This window comes from Macaca nemestrina, chromosome 11 (genome assembly GCF_043159975.1).
Source record: "Macaca nemestrina isolate mMacNem1 chromosome 11, mMacNem.hap1, whole genome shotgun sequence".
Lineage (NCBI taxonomy): Eukaryota > Metazoa > Chordata > Mammalia > Primates > Cercopithecidae > Macaca > Macaca nemestrina.
In genome coordinates this window covers 128,852,809-128,880,778 of record NC_092135.1, presented here as the reverse complement: position 1 = coordinate 128,880,778, position 27,970 = coordinate 128,852,809, and the positions used below count along the sequence as shown (strand labels likewise).

General features: G+C 39.9%; 1 protein-coding gene across 1 annotated transcript in view; it reads right to left on the bottom strand.

The window, feature by feature from the left end:
• The window catches only part of LOC105473949 (calcium binding protein 39), a 108,280-nt gene that overhangs the window by 40,839 nt on the left and 39,471 nt on the right, over nucleotides 1–27,970 (bottom strand). Inside the window, exon 2 of the mRNA XM_011728193.2 lies at nucleotides 21,215–21,371. Coding sequence (XP_011726495.1) covers nucleotides 21,215–21,328 — 114 coding nt within the window. The 5' untranslated portion in view covers nucleotides 21,329–21,371. The remainder of the gene's footprint in view (nucleotides 1–21,214; nucleotides 21,372–27,970) is intronic.

The following is a 27,970-nucleotide window of genomic DNA, read 5'->3' as shown; positions in this document are numbered from 1 at the left end:
AGAAACATCAGCCAAACCTAAATTAAGGGACATTCTACAAAATAGCTGGCTAGTATTTCTCAGAAGTACCAAGGTCATAAAAGTCATAAGAAAGACTGAGGAACTGTTTCAGATTAAAGGAGACCTAGGGAGATGTTACAACTCCTTAAATGTAATGTGTGATCCTGAATTAAGATTTTGGTTCAGAAAAAGGACATGAGTAGGACAACTGATGAAACTTGAAAGAGGCCTGTGCATTAGTTAATATTATTATACCAATGTTATTTTTTGGATTTTGATCACTGCCCTGTGGTTATAAGAGACGTTAACATTTAGGGAGGCTGGGTGAAAGGTACCCTTCCAAACCATTCTGTAAGTCTGGTAAGTTCATCAATAATCTTTATGCCTTTTCTTCACAGGTAAGGGGCATCCTACTTCGTTCCAAGGCTGATGGCTCTCTCTCTGTGCACTACAGAAAGGGCTTCCAAACAAAAAGGAGGTTAGCTTTGACTCATGTACCCCTGTGCAATTGTGCCAGTGTGTGGCCTCATGGAAACCTGTTGGGTCTTACTGGACCATCCAATAATTAAAGGAACTGGACCAGAAGACCCCTGAGACCCATTCCATTTCTTTAAGATCTCAAATTCCAAATAAAGGTCTCTTCAATTCTCTCTTGCCCTGTCATCTACATTCCTTCTCTCACCCTGGACATCTCTGTCTCTACTCAAGCTAACATAAAAGCCTGAATGCTCACATTCCTTCTCTCCACTCTAAGAGCTCCTGCATCCAGGAAGACTTTCCTCCCTCGCATGGCTCTCTCCTCCTCTGATGCCTACAGCAGCTGTGACCTTATTTTGGTTGCTGACCTTGTAGTGCTATAATCTCTCACATGTACCTCTCATCTCCCTAACACATTCAAGGGCTTTGGAAAGCACTTATGATGGCAATTTACACATGGAATGACTTGATGATTTTGTTAACTGACTGAATTGTCTGGGAAGTTTCCTCAGTTGAACAAAACACGGATGCTACATTTCTATAGACCACTTAGCATTATATTACTTTTCATGGGCAGACTACTTTATTAAAAGCAGCCAACTGTTTTATAGATCATGGTCAAGAAGAAAGACGTGAGAGAAAAGCCCCCCTTTACAATAAGCCCATTCACTTGCCTAGAAAGAGATGTGGATCATCCCTTACTGCTGACTCCTCTGGGAGGGAGGTACAGAGTTTTGTTTCAATTCTTAGTTGTTTCTTGTGGCTTCTGAGAAGTGCTTCATCCTGTGTGGCTGTACAGAGCTGCCGTAAGTGGTGGCAGTGTGGAGGCTCCAAAAGAGCACAGCACAGAGGAAAGAGTCTGGGGCTTGGCAGAGCTTCTCAGATCAAGGCTATGAGTTGAGAGGTGAAGTCCCTATGTCCGACGGGGCCAGGCATATTAATTCTAAACTATGGAGCCTGACTTCCACATATGACCAAATGATAACAACTTCATCTTTAATTACATTTAATACATTTTTAAAATTAAAATATTTAAGTGTTAGGATCAACTTCAGTAGTAACCAACATCCCAAAGTTCACACCTAATGCTCACCTCGCTAGTAACAGTATCAGAAACTAAACTCCTTTCCCTCCCAGGGTGAGGACATAGTTAACTATAGTCACGTGCCGCGTAACGTCTTGGTCAACAGCAGACCACACAGACAACTGTGGTCCCATAGATATAATACTATATTTTTGCTGTACCTTTTCTATGTTTAGACAAACAAATATTTGCCATTGTGCTCCAACTGCCTACAGTATTCAGTATAGTAACATGCTATACATATTTGTAGCCCAGGAGCAAGAGGCTGGAAGAAATCGCCTAATGATGTAATGTTTTGGAATGTATCCCAGTTAAATAACATGTAACAGGACTTTAAATTTTTAAGGATAGAGTCCATAATAACCTCTTCAAGTAGCACTAACGCTATGAGATTTTTCACTGCCTGCTTTCCCATTGAAAAACAGAACAGGATGGGAAAATAAGCAATTAGTAATCGAAACATTAGTACAAATGGCCTTTTTAGAGATCACCAAAAGCTCAGGAGGTTTCGTATGAACTCTCTTGACTTAAATTCAACATTCCCACGGTACCTATCAGTGCACTATTTTACTGTCACTAGAGGCAACTGCTGATAAAAAGTAGTGATACCGAAGTACAACTTCAGAAGACTTGACAAGAGAGCTCACATACCCATTAGTGCTTCTATGCCATGTCCCTGAAGTACTCAACAGCCCTTACCAACACTCCTCCTCTGGACCCAAGCACTCAGTAGATCCAAACTGGCTTTACGTTAGGAAACAAGGTGACAAGAAGGCTAATCCCAGATGAAGGGACAGGACTGTACCTGATGAGATACAAGACTAGGCTACCCTCTTCACTGTCCCCAATTTTTAGTAGTTAGTAGCAAGACTAACCTCAATATAGAAAGCACACTTAAAGACAAACACAGTAACATGCTGAAGTATAGAAATGGCTAAGTCAGACATTAAAAACCTCACAAAAGATTCTATTTCATAGTAATAGTAATAATCTTAAAAGGATAAAATATTCTTCCTTCTTATCAGAGGCAAAGGCTTTTACATACACTGCTGGTAGGAAAATAAATTGGTACAACTTTACTGGACGGCAATTTGGCAAAATGTTACTGAAGAGCTTTAAAAGGTGCAAGGTCTCTGACTCATTTCTGCAACTTCCTGTGAATTACACTTTCAGGAATTTACCCTATGGAAACAGACAAGTACACAAAGGTAAGTACATGCAGTGTTACTTACAACAGCAAAGAATCAGAAGTTATCCCACTGAACTAGTTTAATCATGATGTACCCATGAAATGGAAGGCTTTAAAAATAATTCAGGGCCAGGTGTGGTGGCTCACACCTGTAATCCCAGCACTTTGGGAGGTCAAGGTGGTGGATCACTTGAGGTCAGGAGTTCAAGACCAGCCTGGCCTACATGGTGAAACTCCATCTCTACTAAAAATATGAAAATCAGCCAGGTACCTGTAATCCCAGTTACTTGGGAGGCTGAGGCACAAGAATTGCTTGAACCTGGAAGGCAGAAGTTGCAGTGAGCTGAGATTATGCCACTGCACTCCAGGCTGGGTGACATAGTAAGGCTCTGTATTTAAAAAAAAAAAAAAAGGCCGGGCGCGGTGGCTCAAGCCTGTAATCCCAGCACTTTGGGAGGCCGAGATGGGCGGATCACGAGGTCAGGAGATCGAGACCATCCTGGCTAACACGGTGAAACCCCGTCTCTACTAAGAAATACAAAAACTAGCCGGGCGAGGTGGCAGCGCCTGTAGTCCCAGCTACTCGGGAGGCTGAGGCCGGAGAATGGCGTGAACCCGGGAGGCGGAGCTTGCAGTGAGCTGAGATCCGGCCACTGCACTCCAGCCTGGGCTACAGAGCGAGACTCCGTCTCAAAAAAAAAAAAAAAAAAAAAAAAAAAAAAAAAAAAAAAATGGAGATCTACATTAACATGAAAGGATGTTAAAATTTAAAAAACAAAAAACAAAACAAAACAAAAAACAACCAATAGGTTACAGAGTAGCATGACCCCATACTCATTTACTTATCTGCCCCAAAGAGAGGGAGACAGCAACCTAGAATATGAATGAGAATTCCCACCAAGTTAACAGTAGTCATTTCACCTGGCATTGAATTAAGGATAAATTTTATTTTTTCTTTATAGTCTTGTATTTTCTGCTTTTTTGGGGAATGAACATATATCATTAGAACATGACTTTCTATAGATATAGAAATAAATTAGAATCTATGAAGGCAACAAAGATCTTTCTTGCACACACTCATATACACTTCCCCACTACCCAATGCAGAATTCCAATATACTAGTTAGAATAAAGTAAAACTAAAAAAGTGGATGAAGAGCCGGGCGCGGTGACTCACGCCTGTAATCCCAGCACTTTCAGAGGCCAAGGCAGGTGGATCACAAGGTCAGGAGATCAAGACCATCCTGGCTAATACGGTGAAACCCCGTTTCAACTAAAAATACAAGAAATTAGGTGGGCACGGTGGCGGGCGCCTGTAGTCCCAGCTACTCGGGAGGCAGAGCTTGCAGCGAGCTGAGATTGTGTCACTGCACTCCAGCCCGGGTGACAGAGCGAGACTCCATCTCAAAAAAAAAAAAAAAAAAAAGGGTGTGTGTGTGTGTGTGTGTGTGTGTGTGTGAAGGGAGAGAAAGAGCACCTGGAACCATGACCTACTTGTTTCTCCAGAGCAATGAACTAGTGACACTCATAACCACTTGTGTGGATCTCATGGGAATGATGCTGAGTGGAAGAAAGCCCATCTCAAAAGTTTACACACTATATGATTCTATTTATTTAACATTCCTGAAGTAATAAAACGTATAGACTTGGAGAGCAGATTAGTGGTTGACAGCAGGGGTTAGGAATAGGGGGGATGGGTCTGGCTATAAAGGGGTAGCAATAGAGATGCTGATGAAACAGTTCTGTATCATAAGTGTTAATGTTGGCTACAAAAGTGTGATGCAATTGCATACAGCTATATGCACATCCACATAAATTGTAAAACTGGTGAAATCTGAACAAGCCCTGTGGATTATACCAATGTCAATGTTCTGGTTTTGATACTATATATAGTTACGTGAGGGGTTACCACTGGGGATATGGTGAGAGGTACACGGGTTCTCCTGTACTCATTTCTGCAACTTCCTGCGAATTGATTAATTCCAAAATAAAACAAAGCAAGGCAACATAAGACTTCCATAGCGTAAGACCTCTTGCACTCCCCCCTCAGTATACCCTTAGGTTGTCTATAAGGCCCTTTTCATTCCACCAAAGCTTGTTTCTCTAGTCTTACTTCCTACCATTCCTCTTTATCTCCACCTCTTAAAGTCACACTGAACTTGTCGCTGTTTTCTGAACATGCCATAGTTTAGGTTGTTTCAAATTCTGTTCCCTTTTACACTTTGCCTGCCAAAAACCTTAAAAATCAGCTTAAATGTCACTTCAAACCTGTCATCTCTGTATCTGTCTCTGACAGATGTAGGAACTGCTTTATCCTCTTGGTTCCCACAGAATTTTATCTGCACCCCCAAGTCCTTCTATATTACTTACATGTGTATTTCCTCTACTAGATTGTCTACTCTTTAAGAACGGGGACAAGGTTTGACTCCTATGCCTATCTGCCCACACAGAGAGGCACTAAAATGTCTGTGGATTCAATCAAACTGGGGATCTCTTGCAACAGATACTGATGCAAGTAAAGACAGCAGACGACAACAAAGGCCTCCATGCATGAGGGAAACGTTAATTCCGATGCACACTACTGTTAAGTCATCTTTTTAGAAAGAATTTTGAAGGGATCTGTTTAGCAAAATTTTCCATGCCTGTGTTCATTAGTTTACATAACTGAATTGATTCTAACTTACATAAAACTAGTTATTATTAAGAAATGCCTCAAAGAGGCCAGGTGTGGCGGCTCATGCCTGTAACCCCAGTACTTTGGGAGGCCAAGGTGGGGGGATCACCAGGTCAGGAGATCAATACCATCCTGGCCAACACGGTGAAACTCCGTCTCTACTAAAAACACAAAAATTAGCTGGACATGGCAACGCATGCCTGCAATCCCAGCTACTCAGGAGGCTGAGGCAGGAGAATCACTTGAACCCAGGAGTGGAGGCTGCAATGAGCCGAGATCGCACCACTGCACTCCAGCCTTGCAACAGAGCTAGAGTCTGTCTCAAAAAAAAAAAAAAAAAAAAAAAAAAAAAAAAAAAAAAAAGAAAAGCCTCAAAGAGCTCAGATTTGGGGGGAATGGTGAGGCTTAAATTATTTTTTTTGTTTTTTTGAGTTTCTTTAAACCCAATCTTTAGCAAAAGAATCATTTTAAACAAGAGTCCTCTATTTACCCATTTATATTTACTGCTTGAAATATCATTCATTCTAAAAGAAGAGATTAAATGACCTTGTTGAAAAAAGAAAGTTCTGTATCAAAGTAAATAAAGACCAAGATGTGAAATGGAATCTAAAGGTGAACTGACAGATACCTGTTGGTGCCAAGTATTTGATAATAAGAACAATTCTATTATCACATTAATTCCAGTGATAAATGCTTTCTCCCTCCCCCCACCCCCACCTCTTTACTAAAGAAAATGTCTGCGTATTCTTAAGCTGAATGATCACGGACTAAGAAAAGTCTATTAATAACCTTCTGGTGTCCAAGATTACTGTAAACAAGTTTAGTAACCATGAGTCACTGTTAAATGGCCATGCTATGAAGAGGCTACTCCCTTTCCCCCTCTTAAAATATGTCAGCAAACTTACTCCTCTCATGAAATAAGTGAATATAGCTATTCAACCCTGTGAACACAAGCATTCATCGTGAGGAAGGGAACCCACCTATAAGCTAAGTGAGGCAGCCATACCTCCTTTATACAGCATGTGGTGGGCAAAGAGTGTGTAAACAGTCATCACACACACCACATCTGTTTGGTTGTTGGCAGTGAAAGACTAAGTCCCACCCCACCCCTGTCCCCTAGTTACCTAAAAATAAAGACGGTAAGATTAACCGCTTTTTTAAAATGTAAGAAAATTAGTTTTGTATGAATTCTTTAAAAAGAATTAGTCTCCTAAGAGACTAATCTGTTTGTATCACACGTAATTCTTAATGTGGTAACTGTGTACCATATAAAACAAATACAAATACCAACATACAACAAATAAAGGAATAAACACTCGAATGTTATATTTATCATTTTGTCTATGTGATCACAAGAAATGAATGGAAAAAGCCCAGGGATATAATGAATAAAGTGGAAAAAGGCATAATTTTACCACGGATTTGGCAGAGCTAGGTGTGAATTCTGTATGTGACTCGAATATAATGAGTCAAAGTAATGAGCCTAGTAAACAACAGCTTTCTTCATCCGGATCACGAGAAACCGGAACCAATTTTATCTCAAAATAAGATGGGGGACTCTACACAAAGACACTTTGCAAAGTATGGCGGTATATCGATGTAAGGATGTGTCAAAGGTGCAAAGCTTGAATTGCTTCTAGAACACTTAACTAAGTGGTCACCTAGCCCATGCCAATACCTCTCCAGAAACAAAAAACTTGCTATCTTCTGAAAAAGTCAACTTCCACTTGCTGTTTTTCCTAATATCAAGACAAAGTTGGACTTCCTGTTTTATTTCCACTCATGGGTCTGAATTCTACCTCCTGCCAAAATCAGTTCTAATCCTTTCGTTACGTTATATGGTATCCCAAATACATTTTACTAAGAGCTACTCCGCCCTACAACATTACTCTGCTCAAATCTTCTCCCTAGGCTGCACCTCACATCTTCAGGTCATTCAACTGTTCCTCACGGTAGAGTTTTGAATTTCTTTGTCGGCCTGGTCACCCCTCTCTCAGCACACTGCAGCTTCTCTAATATCCTCAAGTGTGGACTTGCCCACACAGAGTAGAAGATAATCACTGAATTTCAATAGTGTATTTTAAGTATTGCAATCTAGCCTTCCAATGGCCTTTCTGGGTGCTTTATGGTTTCTAAGCCACATCTGCCCCAGTTGGTACATGAACAGTCTTCTCTTATTCACCACTGAGTTATAAATGACATACAATGAACGCCACATATTTAAAGTACCTAATGTAACACACACATATATATATACACACCCACAAAACCATCAAAATAGTGAACATATCCTTCACCATCAAAACCGAAACCACCAAAAGCTTCTTTATGCCCCTTTGTGGTCCCCTCCCTCTACGCCGCCACCATTCCCCTTCGTATCTTTAACAACTCTAAAGCAACCACTGATCTGCTTTCTGTAATTATGGATTAGCTTTGTTTTCTAGAGTTTTGTGCAAATAGAATCATATACTGCATGCTCTTTATAGTCTGGCTTCTTTTGCTCAACATAATCACTTTGAGATTCAACCATGCTGTTGTGTACAGCAATATTTTTTTTTTTTTTTTTAAATTGCTGAGTAGTATGCTGTTACATGGATGTACTACAATTTGTTTATCCACACATCTGAGCTATTTACAGATAAGGCCGCTATGGACATTTAGGCAAAAGTATTTTCACAAACATACATTTCTTGTTCTCTTGGGTAAATATTTAAATGGCTAGATCATACAGTTGGTTCGAGTTTGGTTTAAAAAGCTGCCAAACTAGGCCAGGTGCGGGGTCTCATGCCTGTAATCCCAGCACTTTGGGAGGCCGAGGCGGGCAGATCACGAGGTCAGGAGATCGAGACCATCCTGGCTAACACGGTGAAACCCCATCTCTACTAAAAAATGCAAAAAATTAGCCAGGTGTGCTGGCGGGAACCTGCAGTCCCAGCTACTTGGGAGGCTGAGGCAGGAGAATGGTGTGAACCAGGGAGGTGGAGCTTACAGTGAGCTGAGATTGCACCACTGCACTCCAGCCTGGGCAACAGAGTGAGACTTTGCCTCCCACCCCCCAATACACACAGCCAAACTATTTTCCAAAGTGGTTGTACCATCTTATATTCCCACCAGCAGTTCCAGCTGCTCTGTATCCTCGCCAACATTTGGTATAGTCAATACTTTCCATTTTAGCCACTCTAACAGCTGTGTAGTGGAATCTCCTTATGGTTTTACTATGCAATTTCCTAATGATTAACATCTGTTCAAGGGCTTATTTGACATCTGCCTATCTCCTTTGGTGAAATGCATATATGAATATCTTGCCCACTCTTAACTGGATTGTTTCTTACTGTTAAATGCTGAAAATTCTTCATATATTCTAGATGCAGTCTTTTATCAGATAAATGCTTTGCAGACTTTCTTCCAGTTTGTGGTTTGCCTTTTTCATTCTTCTAACAGTGTCTTCTGAAGACCAGGTTTTAATTTTTATGAACTCCAATTTATCAACTCTTTAAATGAATTGTGCTTTGGCATAACATCCAAAAATTATTTGCCTAATCCAAGGTCACAAAGATTTTCTTCTGGCAACTTTATAATTTTAGGTCTTACATTTGCCTATGTGATCCATTTTGACTTAATTTTTAAATATGGTATGAGGTCTGAGTCCTATCTCTCTGCCCTACTAAATAGTTTCAGCAACAATTGCTGAAACAACCTTCTTTCTGCACAACTGCATTTATGCCTTTGTCAAAAATTAATGCTCCACATATGTGTAGGTCTATTTCTGCACTCTGCAATCTGTTCCATTAATATATCTGTCTATCTATGCACTGACACCACACTGTTTTAACAACTGTAGCTTTTTAAGTCTTGAAATCAGACAGTGTGAGCCCTCCAACATTGTTTTAACTAGTTACTTTGATTACTCCAGGTCTTTTGCACTTCAATTCAAATTTTAGAACAAACTCTTTGATTTAAAAATCCTGCTGGAATTGCACAGAATCTCTAGATACATCTGGAGAGAAGTGACATTTTAACAATACTGAGTTTTCCAACCCATGAACAACATGAATCTCCCGCTTATTTGGGTCAATTTCTCTTAGTATCTTGCAGGTTTCAGTGTACAACTCTTTCACTTTGTCAGATTTATCCCTATTTCATGTTTTTAATGCTATTCTAAAAGGTATTTAGCATTTCATATTTTTTGATGCTATTCTAAATGCTAGTTTTTCTTTTTTTCCATTCTTTTTTCCCAATTACATCTAATACTCTCGAATACAAAGTATTTTTAAATTTCAATTTTGGACTGTTTATTGCTACTATACAGAAATAAAACTGATTTTTGTATATTGACCTTATAACCTGTGACCTGCTAAACTCACTTACTAGTCTACTAGTTTTGTAGATTCCTTCAGTTTTTCTATGTAGATGATCATGTCATTTACAAATTACAAGTTTTACTGCTTTCTTTCCAATCTGAATGCCTTTAATTTAGTTTTGTTGTCTGATTGCATAGGCTCTAGAACCTCCAAGTACAAAGTTGAATAGTTGTGGTGAAAGTAGATATCCCTGTTGTCTTCTTGATCTCAGAGATAACATGGTTTAGCCTTTCACCATACATATAATGCTAGCTGTAGGATTTTTGCAGATGCCCTTTATCAGCTGAGAAAGTTCCCTTCCCCTATTTCTAGTTTGCTGAGATTTTTTTTTTTTTTATCAGGAATACTTGCTGGGTTTTTTCCCCTTTTCATCATCCGACATGTACTTTTTCAATATAGTGAATTATACTGATTAACTTTGTAATGTTATACCAGCTCTGCATTCTAGGAATAAACCCCACTTGGTCTATTATTCAATTTGCTAAAACAGAGAAATTCTGCATATATGTTCGTGAGACATATTAGTCTGTGGGTTTTATTTTATTGTAATACCTTTGTCTGATTTGGCGATATTATAATTCTGACCTCATAGAATGAGTTAAGAATGATTTCTCTTAACTTTTCTGGAAAGGTTTACATAGAAATTGTATTATTTCTTCCTTAAACATTTGGTAGAAATCTCTAACGATGCCATCTGGGCCTAGAGTTTTCACTGTGGTAAGGAAGGGTATTAACTATATAGGGCTATCAGGTTATCTATTTTTTCTTGAGTTAGCTTTGGCAATTTGTATCTTTGGAGTTTGTCCATTTCATCTAAGCTGTTGAGTTTAATGGCATGAAGTTTATTCCCTATTAACTTGTACAATCTGTGGTAATGTCACTACAAGAATCTCTCCCTCGATATAATGGGAAGTTGTGTTTTCTTCCGCCTGGTCAGTCTTAGCTAGAGTTTAAACAATTTTATTGATCTTTTAATTTATTTTTCTATTTAACTGATTTGTTTTGATAGCTGTTTCCTTTTTCCTGCTTACTTTGTATTTAATTTGCTCTTCTTTTTCTAATTTTTAGGGTAGAAACTCAGACATTTCTTCTTTTTAAATATATTTTAACATAGATATTTAGTGCTAGAAATTTCCCTGAGTAAAGCTTAGCAGCATCCCACTAATTCTGAGATGTGTTTTTGCTTTTATTCCACTCCAACTACCTTCTTTTTTTTGAGACAGGGTCTCACTCTGTCAGCCAGGCTGGAGTGCAGTGGTGTGATCTCAGTTCACTGCAGCTTCTACCCCCAGGGCTCAAGTGATGCTGCCACCTCAGCCTCCCAAGTAGCTGGGACTACAGGCGCACACTACCATGCCCAGCTTTTATTTTATTTTATTTTTTAGTAGAGACAGGGTTTTGCCATGTTGGCCAGGCTGGTCTCTAACTCCCGAGCTCAAGTGATTTGCCCGCCTCAGTCTCCCAAATTGCTAGGATTACAGGCATGAGCCACCATGTCCAGCCTCAAACTACTTTCTAATATCTTCTTTGATCCATGAGTTATCTAGAAGAATGATATTTAGCTCCTAAATATTTTGGGATTTTCCAAGGATTTTTCTGTTATTCATTTCTAATTTAATTCTATTGCAGTCTTGGAACATCCATTGTATAACTTTATCCTTTAAAATATACTGACCTTTTTATTTGACCCAGAATATGGTCTACCTTGGTAGATCTTCCATGTGAACTTCAAAAGAATGTGTAGGTGTGTTCCACAGTTGTTGAGTGTTCTATAAATGTCAATCAGGTCAAGTTGGTTGACAGTATCATTCTAGTCTACCTAGAAAATCCTTGCTGATTTTCTGCTTGCTTGTTTTATCAATTATTGATAGCGGGGTACTGAAATCTCCAACTATTAATTGTGTATTTGACTATTTCTTGCAGTTCTAACAGGTTTTATTTTGCTTTAATTTGAAACTCTGTTATTAAGTGCATAAATGTTTAGAGTTATTATATCTGTTGGAACATTTCACCCCTACTTTATCATAAAATGACTTTCTTTACCCCGGTAATATTCTTTACTCTGAAGTCCATTTTGTCTGCTATTAGTAGAGCCACTCCAGCTTTCTTTTGATGAGTATTAACAAAGTTCATGTTTTTCCATTCTTCTTTTAACCTATTTAAGTTGCTAGCTGTACATTTTTTAATAGGCACCATATAGTAGGGATTCTTTCACCCAATCTGACAATTGCTGTTTTTTAAATGGGTTATTCAGACCATTTATATGTAATGTGATTACTGATACAGTATATCTGAGTCTATCATCTTACTACTTGTTTTCTATACCCCAACTGTTATTTAATTCCCTTCATCTTTTTTCTGCCTTCTTCTAAATTAATCAAGCGTTTTTAATGATTCTATTTTCTTTTTGATGCATGGTCTTTTTTTTTTTTTTTTTTTTACAAAGAGTATAGAGTCATACTTGTATTTATACTGTGTTTTGTCAATTAGTATCAACCATTCCCTCTAACCATTAACGCTTTTTTGGTGCTTAATTCAGTCACCCATAGAATGTGCTATTCTCCTCCAATTTTTGTCTTTCACAAACTTGGCTAATTAAACCCTTTAATTCTCTTCATGTAAGTTAATCACAATGAATGTCAGCTTCCACTTGAGAACTGTTATCTTATAGATCACCAAAACCCTGCCAACAAGCTCACAGTGATTCAGTCATTACATCCATTAGGTATGTTTATTTATCTAATTGGGAAAAATGTCCCTGGATCATCCTTAACTACAGGGAACGTGATGAATATAAACCTACATGGACAATACCAGGACCACCAGTAAAGATCTCTTGAGAAAGGACATTTATCTTACTACTTCTGTGGGCAGTAGCACTGAAAAGAAATATAATACAGTAGTCGGCCAACATCACAGAATCCAGAGAGAACATATCTAGCTATGGTACTCTCTCCTCAGTCACAATTTCAATATATAAACTGTTGTAACAGTCTTAGCAATATTTAACTAATTCAGATAAGATTAAGAATTCAGAAGAGAACAAGATGACTGTGTTTTGTGTTATTAGTAACCCTGTTTTTTAATCCATTTTCAACAAATACAACTATTTGTTGAGCTCTATCTTTGAAAGGCTGATGGTCTAACATGGGGAAAATAGCATGTATCATTAAGTATAGCACACAGGAAAACAGAGCAAGATAAGGGGAAAGATGAATGCCATAGGGTAGGGCTGCATTTTAAATAGAGGGCTGGGTGAAAAATGGCACTTGAGCAAAGACTTGAAAAAGATAGGAGGTAAGCCAAATAGAGCACTAGGCAAAGAACCTTCCAGGCAAAGGAAAAAGCCAAATGCAAAGGTCTACAACAGGTGGGAGTATGACTGGAGTGCATGAGGAAAGGAGACCAATGTGGTGAAGAATATTAGGAGACAAGATCACTAAAGGTCATGGGCCTCACTGTTCAGGGCAGGAGTTGGCATTTATTCTTCTGCAAAGGAACAGACAGTAAATATTTTAGGCTTTGCAGGCCATATAAGGTCTCTGCCTCATATACTTTGCTTTTTTAACCAACTCTGTAAATGTAAAAACCATTCTTAGCTCACGAGATTGATAAAAATAGGCCTTACAAGATTTGCCTGCAGAACTAATTTTAGGCCCCTGTAAGGACTTTGACTTTTACTCTAAGGAATATATTATTTGACTAATGTTTTGAAAGAATCACTATGGTCGTAGGGAAACCAAGGGAGACCAGTGAGACAGTGAGCAGGACACTACAGTAATCCAGGGCAGAGAAAAGGACAGCTCAGGGGAAACAAGGAAAATGGGGAGATGGGATTAGATTCTGGACCTTTTTTTTTTCCCCCCCAGATAAAATGGATAGATCTGGGGAGTGAGAAAGTAGTCGTGGGTGACCCCTTAAGATTTTGACCTGAAAAACTGAAAGGACAGTTCTGCTAATGATGAGCATGAAGAATGTGAGTGGAATAGGTTTTGAAGTATGCATTTTGCTTCAAAACAGAGTAGAACTTGTATTTGTAAAGTTTCAAAATGATTCTGCTGTGATCTGAATAGAATTGCTTTAAGCATGATTTGGGAAGAAATGGCATTTTAGCTATATTCCATATTTACATCTGATAACAGACCAGGTAATTCTTGTACCTGTGAACAAGGTCCTTGAGCTTTCTTCATACAAGTTCAGAGTATTTCCTGATGAAAATGTTCCTGGACATCTTATACCTTTTTTTGTTTTGTTTTGTTTTTGCTGCTATAGTGAAAGAGCTACTTTTTTGTAAAATTACATTTTCTAGATATGGTTGGTGATATGATTGGGTTATCTGTCCCCTCCAAATCTCATGCTGAATGAAATGCAACCCCCAGGCCAGGCATGGCAGCTCATACCTGCAATCCCAGCAATTTGGGAGGCCAATTTGGGTGAAGCTTAAACCCAGGAGTTCAAGGCTAGCCTGGGCAACACTGAGACTCAGTCTCTACAAAAAATAGAAAAATCTGCCAAACATGGTGGCACATGCTTGTAGTCCCAGCTACTTGGCAGGCTGAGGACTGACTGAGCCCGGGAGGTGGAGGCTGCAGTAAGCTATGATTGTGCCACCACACTCCAGTCTAAGTGACAGAGTGAGACCCTGTCCCAAGAAAACACATAACCCTAGTGCTGGAGGTGTAGGGCCTGGTGGGAGGTGTTTGGATCATGGAGGTGGATCCCTCATGAATGGCTTGGTGCCCTCCCCATGGTAATGACAGAGTTCTCGCTGTGAGTTCATGCAAGATCTGGTTGTTTTAAAGACTGTAGCACTTCCTAGCCTCTTTCTCTCTCTCCTAATAAACTCTCATCTTCCCATTAATTATCTTGTATTTTGTAAATGTTTATAAATATCTCTACACTAATTTTCCCTCTTTATTTGCAATAGGTATATTCTTTATTTCTAAACCACGTCTTTATGCATTGATTAGAATTTCCAGAACAACGCTGAACAAGTCGCAAGCACCTGGGTTTAAAGTCATCAGATTTTCAGTATGACATCAGTTGTTTTTCACTGTTTTCAATTTAGTGATTCAATTTTCACCTTTCCATTGTTTTCAGGTCTTGGTACCCTCTTCGTCATTTGCCTTAGTACCCTCTTCATCATTTGCATTAGTTGCTACTTCCTTTTGAATCCTGATAAGAAAGTGAACTGGAAATTCCAGGGTTTTTCCCTCCTAAGTTATTTCAGCATAAGTAATTTGCATGGATTGCTCTTCAGAAATGCCTCCTTCCTTTGAACTAAAATTTATTTTTAATAAATTCAAATGTTTGTCTTTGTTTTGTTTATCCTAATAGTGCAAAGTCGATTCTTGTTCAATGCTGGTTTAGGGCAGGAGTTCTCAATCTCGGCACTGTTAACATTTTTGGCTGGATAACCCTTTGTTGTGGGGGGCTATTCATTCCATGTTTAGCAGCATCTCTAGCCTGTACTAAGTAGATGCCAGTAGCAGTATTCCCCTAGTGTTACAACTTGTAATGTCTCCTGACATTACAAGAGTCCCCTTCAGGGCAAAATTGCCCCTGGTTGAAAATCACTCATTTAGTCAAGCAGATGATATGGATTCCATCAGCCACTAAACTTGCCTTCTATCACTGAAGACTCATTTTCAATGTCACCTTCTCAACAAGACTTTCCCTACATAACCGACCTAAATTAGGACATTCTCCCTACCTGCAGCCACTCTCAAACACAGTCTTTTAACTATCATAGTACCTTTCAAAGTGCGGATGCCTGACGTCCTCAAGACCCTTTCAAAGGGTCTGTAAGGTCAAGGCTGTTTTCATATAAGACATGAGCTTCCTCCCTCTGTATTGCTATTTATACTGATGGTGCTGACACCTTGGCATGAACCAAGGCAGTGACACCAAACTATAATGGCAGTTATTGCAGTCTTCATCACCGTGCACTCAGTTAAAAAAATGTCAGTCCAGTGGGAGGCTGAGGTGGGTGGATCACCAGGTCAGGAGATTGAGACCATCCTGGCCAACATGGTGAAACCCTGTCTCTACTAAAAAAAAAAAAAAAAAAAACTAGCTGAATATGGTGGTGCACGCCTGTAATCCCACCTACTTCGGAGACTGAGGCAGGAGAATCTCTTGAACCCAGGAGGTGGCGGTTGCAGTGAGCCAAGATTGTGCCACGGCACACCAGCCTGGCAACAGAGCGAGACTCCGTCTCAACAAAGAAACAAAAAAAAAGTCCAACTTAAGAATGCTCATGAAGCAGTAAAAAATTAATTTTATTAAATCTTGACCTTTGAATATACACACAGTATTTTTAACACTTGAGTTAACAAATGGGATGTACATATAAAGTACTTTTGGCTCCTTATAGAATGACTGGTTATCTTAAAGAAAAGTCCTTGTGTGATTATTTCAACTGTAAGTTCAACTAACTGCTTTTGTTATTGGAAGAAAGACAAATTATTCAGACTTGAATTATTTGGCAGATATTTTCTCTAAAATGAATAAAATGAACCCGTCATTTCAAGGAAAACAACGAACTGTTATTTGTTGCCAAATCTGAATTCTGAATAGATCATGAATAAGCTTGACCACATCCCAATATTCAAGACTCTTCTAATAAGATCAGTGGTGTTTGTTTTGTTTTTTTTTTTTTTTTGGAGACAGAGTCTCGCTTTGTCGCCCAGGCTGGAGTACAGTGGCACGATTTTGGCTCATTACAAGCTCCGCCTCCTGGGTTCACGCCATTCTCCTGCCTCAGCCTCCCAAGTAGCTGGGACTACAGGCGCCCGCCACCACGCCCGGCTGATTTTTTGTATTTTTAGTAGAGACAGGGTTTCACTGTGTGAGCCAAGATGGTCTCAATCTCCTGACGTCGTGATCCGCCCGCCTCAGCCTCCCAAAGTGCTGGGATTACAGGCGTGAGCCACTGCGCCCGGCTAGATCAGTAGTGTTATTTAAAAATGTTAATCTTAATAATAATCTTAATAATCTGTATAATGTGTCAACATCTGGGAGATCTGTATTATGTCAGTGATCCAACACAGATGCTCCTCATTAACTGATGATGGAGCTACATGCAGATATACCCATCAAAAGTTGAAAATACTGTTAAGTCAAAAGTGCATGTACTACACACCCAATTCACAGAACATCACAGCTTAGCATGGCTTACCTGAAATGTGCTTGGAATACAATAGCCTATCATTGGGCAAAGTCCTCTTACACAAAGCCTATTTTACAATAAAGTGTGGAATAGCTCATGTAATTTATTGAATATTGTTATGAAAGTGAAAAAGAGAATGGTTGTATGGGTACTCAAAGTATGGTTTCTACTGAATGTACACCTATTTTGCAACATTGTAAAGTTGAAAAATCTTAAGTGGGGGACCATTTGTACTTTCTTTTTTTTTTGAGACAGAGTCTTACTCTGTCACCCAGGCTGGAGTACAGTGACACGATCTTGGCTCCCTGCAACCTCTGCTTCCCCCGTTCAAGCAATTCTTATGCCTCAGCCTCCTGAGCATCTGGGACTATAGAAGCACGCCACCACGCCCGGCTAATTTTTGTATTTTTAGTAGAGAAGGGGTTTCACTATGTTGATTATGCTAGTCTCGAACTCCTGAACTCCAGTGATCCACTCGACTCGGCCTCCCAAAGTGCTGGGATTACAGGCATGAGCCATCATGCCCAGCCACCATTTGTACCTTCTAAATGACCAAAACATGTTATAAAATCATGTACTGGTAAAAGTTTCTTTCAAAGTACCGAGTATAAAAAGTTCATTCATATAGTTTAATGTTCTGTAACCAATCAAGAAACCACCTATTGTGTGGTATTAAATATGTTACAGTATCTGAAAGGCTATTAAAATACTGCTCTTTTTTCTAACTACACAGCTATGAGACCAGGTTTTCTTTTTCTTTTCTTTTTTTGAGACAGAATCTCACCTGTCATCCATGCTGGAGTGCAGCGGCACCATCTCAGCTCACTGCAACCTCTGCCTCCCAGGTTTAAGAAGTTCCTGTGCCTCAGGCTCTTGAGTAGCTGGGACTACAGGCGTGTGCCACCGTGCCCGGCTAATTTTTGTATTTCTAGTAGAGACAAGGTTTTGCCATGTTGGCCAGGCTGGTCTTGAACTCCTGGCCTCAAGTGATCCACCCATCTCGGCCTCCCAGGTGTTAAAGTTACTGGTGTGAGCCACCAAGTCCAACTTTAGGTATACATTTTCTTTATATGCTTAAAGCAAGATAATGTTTGAGCAGTTTGACTACAAACATAGCTAAGATAATCCAGTTGTTTTCTATTAAGCCAGACACTGAGATTTTAAAAACTTAAAACAATGCTAATACTTCTCACTAAATTTTTTGTTTTGGACAGTATGGTTATTTTTCATAAAAATACATTATTATAACTTATAATGAGCTTATTACTTTTAAATGTATTAATAAATATTTTTAAGTTTTTCAGTTTTAATTTATAATAGCGTAGCATCAATAGATAACACACCTATACTTACACAAATCACTTTTCGGTCTTCAATAATTTAAGAGTATAAAGGGGGTCCTGAGACCCAAAAGTTTAAGGAATGTCTCTATCATCACATCAGTACATTCGATTGCTTTTGTGGTACTTGCTGCCAACTGAAATTCTTACTCAGTTATGTTTACTTATTTACTGTTCAGCTTTCCTTAATTAGAACGGAAGCTACGAAAGAGCAGAGACCTTGTCCATCTTATCGAGTATTATATCCCCAGTGACTAAAATCTGACCCAGCATTTAGTAAGTGTTCAGTATGATTCTGATGAATAGAACGAATGTAATGAGTAGACAACATATTTAGTCACAGACAAAAGATGAACCATTTTAAATTTATAGGACATACACATTACCCTTTCATCAATTTGCAGTTTTAGGATAAGGATTAAGGAATAGGCACGGAGGGCAGTTCCAGCAGACATGTATCATGTCTACTCTGTGGGGTCTGCTCTCTCCCGACTGCCTCTAGAGCCTAGTCATGGGTAACACCTCTGCTCTCTGCTGGCTGTAGCTGCCTCCAACTTGTGCAAAGCCCGTAGGCTATCAGGACTGCTGAGTGCTTCCTGAAGTTGAAGATGTCCAGCCATGAGAGGGAGGCCAAGTTATGTGCTATTACCCTCTGAGTGAGTAGATGTTAATGTGGTTCAGTCAAAAGTCCCCTCTAACTTCTTGAGGTCACTTTGTTTCTAGTTTCTGGAGCTAAACTTTTCGTATTTTTATATCCCACTGACTGATAAAATGAGAAATGTACTTGAATCCTGTGCTTACAATACCACTTGCCAGCAGGGCACGGTGGTTCACACCTGTAAACCCAGCACTTTGGGAGGCTGAGGTGGGTGGAACACCTGAGATGAGGAGTTCGAGACCAGCCTGACCAATATCGTGAAACCCCGTCTCTACTAAAACTACAAAAATTAGCCAGACATGGTGGCAGGTACCTGTAGTCCCCAGCTACTCTGGAGGCTGAGACAAGAGAATTGCTTGAACCTGGAGGTAGAGGTTGCAGTGAGTTGAGATCGTGCCAATACACTCCAGCCTGGCCGACAGAGTGAGACTCCATCTCAGAAAACAACAACAACAACAACAAAAACAAAAAAGAAAAAACAAAAAACAGTATCACTTACCTTACTCAAGGAAGTTATCTTAGAATCTATATTCTCTTATTATAAATTGTTTCAATTAATCTAGTTTCCTAGTCCAAAGGGCATTAGAAACATTGAACAGAATGAGAAAATGAAAGGAAGCTGGGTAAGCTTAAGATCAGCCAGCAGCACATACCAAAAGGTAATAATAAGCAATAAAGGAAAATACAGACAGAACAGAAATGATAACTCATAGGTACCGAAGCTAGGACCATTTAGAGCAGGAATAATTAGTTGTATACTCCTCCAACTCACCTGAAAGCATCCATTCTACACTGCAAGTATAATCCTTATAACAGAAATCCCAAATCAAATAATGATTATGACATTCTATCTAAGAGGTTAGAACAGATACAAGTGATACAACTACTATGCTGCTTAGTTACCCTGAACTAAGGTACCACCTTAGTTCCAGTACCATTGCACTCCAGCCTGGTATTATTAATGGTATGTCATATTTTTTACTGTTAAGTACTTACATGTGAATAAGTGTAAGAAAATGGCTGCTTATTGGTAGCATATAAATTCAGAGTCAGGAATGATGATGATGCCACAGAACCAGAGATTGTGACATTGGTGGCTGAGAGAGCAACATCTGTGCCTTTTGATACTTCAATGTACACAAACTTCATTTAATGCAAATTTTAAATACTGTACAAAATTACCTTCAGTCTATGTATATAAGGTGTATATAAAACATAAATGAATTTCATACTTAGACATGGGTCCCATCCCCAAGATCTCATTATGTACATGCAAATATTCCTTAAAAAAAAAAAATCCAAACTCTGAAACACTTCTGATCCCAAGCATTTTGGGTAAGTGACACTAAACCTCTACAATTTACTCAGAGAAACAAAGACCAGATCACGAAGGTCCTGTGTGTTACAAGAAGAATCTACACTGAAGATGTAAAGTAGAGATGATTTTTAGAAGGTGCAGTAAGAAGGCTACTGCTAAAATCACAAAGAGTATGAACATCTTCTTCTAGAAGGAATGGAAGTCAGAATTGATTCATAAACAATTTAGGGAGTTGAACAAGATTTAGTGAACAATTATGTTTTAGGGAAGAGAGGGCAAGACACAAGTGGGATGAAAGCTGGGTTTTGGACTGGGGTGACTGGGTAGCTGGAGGCACTTGGCACGGATACAGTAAATATAGGAAGAAAACCAGGAGGGGTGTCCTCCCAGGAAGATTGTGGGGGAACCACTGATTTCAAGAATCAGGTAACTGTGGCACTTATATCTCTCAAGTTGCCTGCTTGGCCTTCTTTCAAGTGTACTTTACTTCCTTCTGTTCTTGCTCTAAAACTTTTACAAACAAACAAACCAAGCAGATAACTGATAACTGTAATTCTAGCACTTTGGGAGGCAGAGGTGGAAAGACCGCTTGAGGCTAGGTGTTTGAGACTAGCCTGGGCAACATAGCACAACCCTGTCTCTACAAAAGTAATTAGTAATAATAAATCCTAATTATCCTAAATCCTAAATAAGAATCAAACACTTCAAGAATGAAATAAACACAATTTAAATAAACTTGAAAATCTGAGAGAACAGTTAGAAATCTATTTGTTAGATGAAAGTACAGAATTTTAGTATGTTGCAACAGCAGGATATGCTGCTTTTCGATGTTATTTTTAAAATCCAAAATAAACCCAAATTAGGACTTACTGATTTCTCACGTAAGGTGTCTAGCATTTGTTAATTAAGAGATTTCAAATATAAATAAAGCCAAATCCATACCTTTTCTGCTTTTTTATCAGAAATGTCTTGCTTTTCCAAAACAGCCATGCTCTCCTTCAGATTCTTCACAATGTCTGCTGGAGATTTGTGAGACTTTCCGAACGGGAACGGCATGACGGCAGCGGGAGGGGCCTCCGCTGCACTCCACCTGTGCTACCTAGAACACAGCACAAGGTTCATGTGAGCAAACACTGGGATCAATGGAAGACAGACTTTCTAAATCCTAATCTGGGAAGAAAACCCGTGTTTAGGAAAGTCATTTTACATAACTTTCAAAATCAGTAGGAACAGGGAAATCCACAAATATATGCAAGAAATGATAATACACAGATGTCTTAGAATTACAGAACACTGTATTTTTCAAAACACTTTGTTTTTCTTTCCTTCAAATCAACTGCTCTCCTAACCACCCAAATGGGGATGAATACACTGCCTGATGCTACTGAGGTAGAGAGCAGCAGCTCCCACTCACAGGGCAACTGTTACTGCCAGGCCTGATGCTGAGCACTAGAATTCATCATTTCATGAAACCCTTTCTAACAATCTCCTGCTCCTGTTTACTGGTGAAATTTAGCAAGGTTGAGAGTCAGGCTCAAGGTACTAAGTGGTCGAACAAGCTCAGATCTGTCTTGATCCAAAGTATCCTTAATCACTACACTGTACATCAAAATGACAGCTATCTATTTTATAGCTGAGGCAACTGAGGCAAAAACTTAGGCAGTGTGTTTAGCCAAACAGCACTAGCAACAGCCTACTATCTAGGTCTCTCCAGACGTTCTTTTCCCGGTGTTCATGCTGCTCCTCCTAAGCACCCAGTGGGTTGCCCCGAATATGACACACACTTCCTTGGCATACCCATCCTCTTATTCAGGCAGTCACAGGGTCTCAGAGCTAGAGAGAAGGCTGGATGGGGGAAAAAATCTCCCATTAAATCTTCTAATCCCCTATGTGACAGTTGTCAACATGTATTTGCCTGGATTTGACCATCTCCTATGAAAGAACTCGCTGGATAAAACCCTGGGGATGATGAACTTCTAGAAGTTCTTAATTTGGGGGGTGTAGTAGAAAACAACATTTCAACCACATAAACCACAGTATTACATCATCCAAAAGGAGGACATGAAACTATTCCAAGAAGGCACTATGAAGAAACAAAGTTAACAAGACAAACAATGGAAGTGACTGGGGAACATGTTGGAAGTTAACCATTTTTCAGTAAAAAAAAAAAAACTAGAAGTTAAACTCATAGGCACTAAACAGGTTTGTATCAGACACCAAAAGATGACACTTTTTAGAAAAACCTTATGGATCATTTAGATCAGTGGTTTTCTAAGTTTCAAAATCCTATATTTAACTGCCCAAGGTGCTCCCCACACACACCCAAGTAAGAAAAGGTGGCTCTCAGACACCCCAACCCTATGGTTTTCCTTCTATATAAACACAAAAATACGTCCATTGCATAGTGTAACACTTCTTTTGAGCTTTGCCTAATATTTCATTTGATGAACAAACTTGCGTGCTTTTCCCTTAAGTTTGAAATAGAGTGACTTACATATTTGTTTATAAAGAATGTTTAAAACATGCAAATGAATGCTAATGTCAAGCCTACAACTAAATCATAAACGAGTATGTTATTTCTCAACATGTTCTGATGTGAACTGTTCCGACCCATCTCTAATCCCAAATATTGCCTATCTCACCTTCTTTCACCTTGTAAATACTTTTTTGATAAAATTAAAACCACATTTTCATTAACCAAAGAGAAACAGTTTAATGCATGTCCTTTGTCATAGGTTCTTAAATATCCAAGAATTTTTTTTTTTTTTTTGAGAGTCTCACTGTGTCATCCAGGTTGGAGTACAGTAGCACAATCTTGGCTCACTGTAACCTCCATCTCCCAGGTTCAAGCGATTTTTGGGCTTCAGCGTTAGCCTCCCAAGTAGCTGGGACTATAGGTGTGAGCCACCAACCCAGCTAATTTTTGTATTTTTAGTAGAGATGGGTTTTCACCATGTTGGCGACACTGGTCTCAACTCCTGGCCTCAAGGTATCCACCCACCTTGGCCTCCCAAAGTGCTGGGATTACAGGTGTGAGCCACCATGCCCAGCCATAAAATCCAAATATGTTTAAGTCCACTTCTAAATAACTTTTCCATGCCTAAAAGTTTGAACTGATGTTAGGGGAGTCACTCTCAACTAGCTGTCATATGATTGCTCTACAAGCTAGACGGGACAAAAAGCCTGGGTCATTCTTTTCCTTTTCCTGGATCATTACTTTTTCCTTTGGGCAGGGGAGTGGGCGTGGAGGGGGGGGGGCATGCAGGTTGCTTCTCCATAAACAGTGTATCACACTCACAATATGTCCTCTGAAAATATTATCTTTCCTATCTGTAACTCTGCAAATAATAGCAGTGATGTGGAGGGTGGGAATGTTTAAACGGTATTTTGCAGGAAGTGTTACGGTGCTATGCAACAGAGATATTTTCAGCTCTGGCTCAATAGTGAAAGATGTGACTTTCCAGGGTAACAGAGGTTTACAAGTCCTACCACACATCAAAAGTTGGTTATAGCAGAAAGAGTACAGCCACCAAAAAGAACACATATATAAAATATTTCTGTGGGGGCAAGGGGAGGCACGACACAATTATTTCTGTTAATTAATATACCAGGCAGCTAAGATTTTACAGAACATATGAACAAGTAAGACTGTATTCTATAGAAATACAGGCCAGGTGAGGTGGCTCGCACCTGTAATCTCAGCACTTTGGGAGTCTGAGGTGGAGGCACTGCTTGAGGTCAGGAGTTCGAGACCAGCCTAGGCAACATAGCGAGACTCTGTCTCTACAAAAAATTTAAAAATTAGCTGGGCATGGTGGTGCATACGTGTGAGCCCAGCCAGCTAACTAGAAGGCTGAGGTTGGAGCATCACTTGAGCCTAAGAGGTGGTGACCGTACCACTGCACTCCAGCCTGAGTGACAGAGTAAGACCCTAACTTAAATTTAAATAAGAAGGAAAAGAAACACAGTAACAACTACCCAAAAGAAGAAGTGACATTCCTCAGTAGGATCCAAATACATTGGTAAATAAATCATTTTTCATGATTTAGTTTTAAAAATACAGTTAAAGGCCGGGCGTGGTGGTTCACACCTGTAATCCTAGCACTTTGGGAGGACGAGGCCAGCAGATCACGAGGTCAGGAGTTCAAGACCACCCTGACCAACATAGTGAAACCCCATCTCTACTAAAAATATAAAAATCAGCTGGGCGTGGTGGCGTGCGCCTGTAATCCCAGCTACTCACGAGGCTGAGGCAGGAGAATCGCTTGAACCGGGAGGGGGAGGTTGCAGTGAGTTGAGATCACGCCACTGCACTCCAGCCTGGGTGACAGAGCAAAACTCTATCTCAAAAATAAATAATAAATAAATAAATAATACAGTTAAAAACTATCCTCTTTAAAGTATGAGTGTAATAATTCTCAAAAATCATGTATGTCCTTAGGCTCATCAACTCTTAATATAATTACCCAAGATTTTGGTAGGCAAAAACCAGGAAATAACACTCCCCAAAACTTCTGCATTACAGAATTTGTTTCCTATGTTCAGGTTTGCTAAGTATCAAGCTTAATTATCTTACACAGTCATGTAGCTGCCTGATAAGGTTTCAGTCAATGACTGACTGCATTACCTGACAGTGGTCCCATAAGATTACAATGGAGCTGAAAAGTTCCTATCACTTAGTGCTTTGTGCTACAAATACCTACTGTATTCAACACAGTAACATGCTGTACAGGTTTACAGCCTAGGAGCAACAGGCTATATCACATAGATTACTAGGTAGTTGACTATACCATCTAGGTTTATGTAAGTACTGTACACTCTATGACATTTGCACAACGATGAAACTGCCTGATGCATTTCTCAGAATCCATCCCAGTTGTTAAGTAACACAGGAGTTAATTCCTTCACAGGCTCGTGTGTGACCTTCAGACAATGCTCAAGTGATAGCAAAGGCACCTTTAAGAGTGGACTCCAGTTGGTACTGCTTTATCCTGGGGGGGACGCTGCCTTCCAAAGGGCCTGGTCCACCATCAAGCCATTTGGAGCGTTCTGTGACCTTGAAGGATGTGAAGCACATGGGCACATGTCTGAGTTTTGAAACTGACAATCCCTAGAGTATGGAGATGCCCAAGTTGGAAGTAGCAATGGTTCGAGAAGGGTCCCAGCAGTTTAAAGATACATTTCACCATAACAATCCACCTACCTTTCTCATCTCCCCTTTATCATCAGTAATATTTCCTTTAATACATATTTGGAGGAATTTAAGGGAATAACACGAATCCACTGGTTAAGATCTTCAATAATTTTTCACTGCCCTTAGAATAAAATCCAAATTCCATGACAAAAAACCCAAAAGCAAATGTAATAAAAGCAAAGATAAATAGCTGGAGCTAAAAGTGCTTTTGCATGGCAAAAGAACAGTTAGCAGAGTAAATAGACAACCCAGAGTGGGAGGAAATCTTCACAATATACATCTGACAAAGGACTAATACCCAGAATCTACAACAAACTCAAACAAATCAGTAAGAAAAAAATAAACAATCCCATCAAAAAGTGGGCTAAGGACATAAATAGACAATTCTCAAAAGAAGATATACAAATGGCCAATGAACACATGAAAAAATGCTCAGCATCACTAATGATAAGGAAATGCAAACCAAAACCACAATACAATACCACCTCACTCCTGCAAGAATGGCCATAATCAAAAAATCAATAAACAAATACATGTTGGCATGGATGTGGTAATCAGAGAACACCTCTGCACTCCTGGTGGGAATGTAAACTAGTACAGCCACTATGGAAAACAATGTGGAGATTCCTTAAAGAACTAAAAGTAGAACTACCACTTAATCCAGCAATCCCACTATTGGGCATCTACCCAGAGGAAAATCATGGAACCAATCCAAATGCCCATCAATCAACGAGTGGATAAAGAAACTGTGCGGTGTGTGTGTGTATGTGTATGCGTATATATATATGATGGACTACTAAGCCATAAACAGGAATGAATTAACAGCATTTGCAGCAATCTAGATGAGACTGGAGACTATTATTCTAAGTGAAGTAACTCAAGAATGGAAAACCAAACATGTTCTCACTGATATGTGGGAGCTAAGCTTTGACAACGCAAAGGCATTAAGAATGATACAATGGACTTTGGGGACTTGTGGGGAAGGGGGTGAGGGATAGAAGACTATGAACAGGCCGGATGCGGCGGCTCACGCCTGTAATCCCACCATTTTGGAGGCCAAGGCAGGTGGATCACCTGAGGTCAGGAGTTTGAGACCAGCCTGGCCAACATGGCAAAACCCCATCTCTACTAAAAATACAAAACTTAGCCGGGCATGGTGGCGCGTGCCTGTAATCCCAGCTACTAGGGGGACTGAGGCAGGAGGATTGCTTGAACCTGGGAGGCATAGGTTGCAGTGAGCTGAAATCATGCCACTGCATTCCAGCCTGAGCAACAGAGTGAGAAGGAGGAGGAGGGGAAGGAGAAGGAGGGGAAGGAGAAGGAGGGGAAAGCGAAGGAGGAGGAGGGGAAGGAGGACGAGGGGGAGGGGAAGGAGGACGAGGGGGAGGGGAAGGAGGAGGGGGAGGAGGAGGGGGAGGGGAAAGGGAAGGAAGAGGGAAAGGGGAAGAAGGAGGGAAAGGGGGAGAAGGAGGGAAAGGGGAAGAAGAGGAAAGGGAAAAGGAAGAGGAAGAAGATGACGACTACAAATATGGTACAGTCTATACTGCTTGGATGATGGCTGCACCAAAACCTCACAAACCACTTATGTAACCAAATACTACCTGTATCCCAATAACCTATTGGAAAAAAATTTAAAAATCCAAATTCCTTACCGGCCCTCTAGGTTTTACCTATCTGCAACTCACAGCACAGCCTCTAGCCTTGATCCTAGAGGTCCAGACACACTGAAGTCCTTTCTGCTCCCCAAACTACTTCTAAGCCAGAGTACCAAATTTGCAAATATAGTAAAATTGCAATTTTAAAATTTAGATGGTTGGTGGGTGTGTGGGTTTTCATTGTTAGTTAACTTTTCTGTATGTTCTGTTTTTCTTAACATTGCTTTAAAACAGCCTTAACTATGTTTTGGACATAACTGAAGTTCACGAAGAAAATGAACAGAAACAGATTTTTAATTAAAAAATTCATTTGGCTTTCAAATACAATTCTCTTGTCCATTAAATTTTTTTTTGAGATGGAGTCTTGCTCTGTTGCCCAGGATGGAGTGCAGTGGCGCAATCTCGGCTCACTATAACTTTCACCTACTGGGTTCAAGCAATTCTGCCTCAGTCTCCCCAGTAGCTGGGACAAGAGGCTCGTGCCACCACGCCTGGCTAATTTTTGTATTTAGTAGAGACGGGTTTTCACCATGTTGGCCGGGCTGGTCTAGAACTCCTGATGTCGTGATACACCCACCTCGGCCTCCCAAAGTGCTGGGATTACAGGCGTGAGCCACCGCGCCCGGCCAAAAAATGGTTTATAATAAACCTCAGCAGGATTCTGTGGGCTAAGCCAAAATTATTAATGTGACTGGGACAAAGCCGGACACTGACAGGATTCTAAAGTGGGCTGTGGCAATCCATACCTACTATGGGGATAGGCTTCCTTCTGATGGTAACTATTGGTATATGCTTGAATCCCAAAGTGGTGGTGTCGGGGACTGTTAACATATTACTTTCATATAAAAT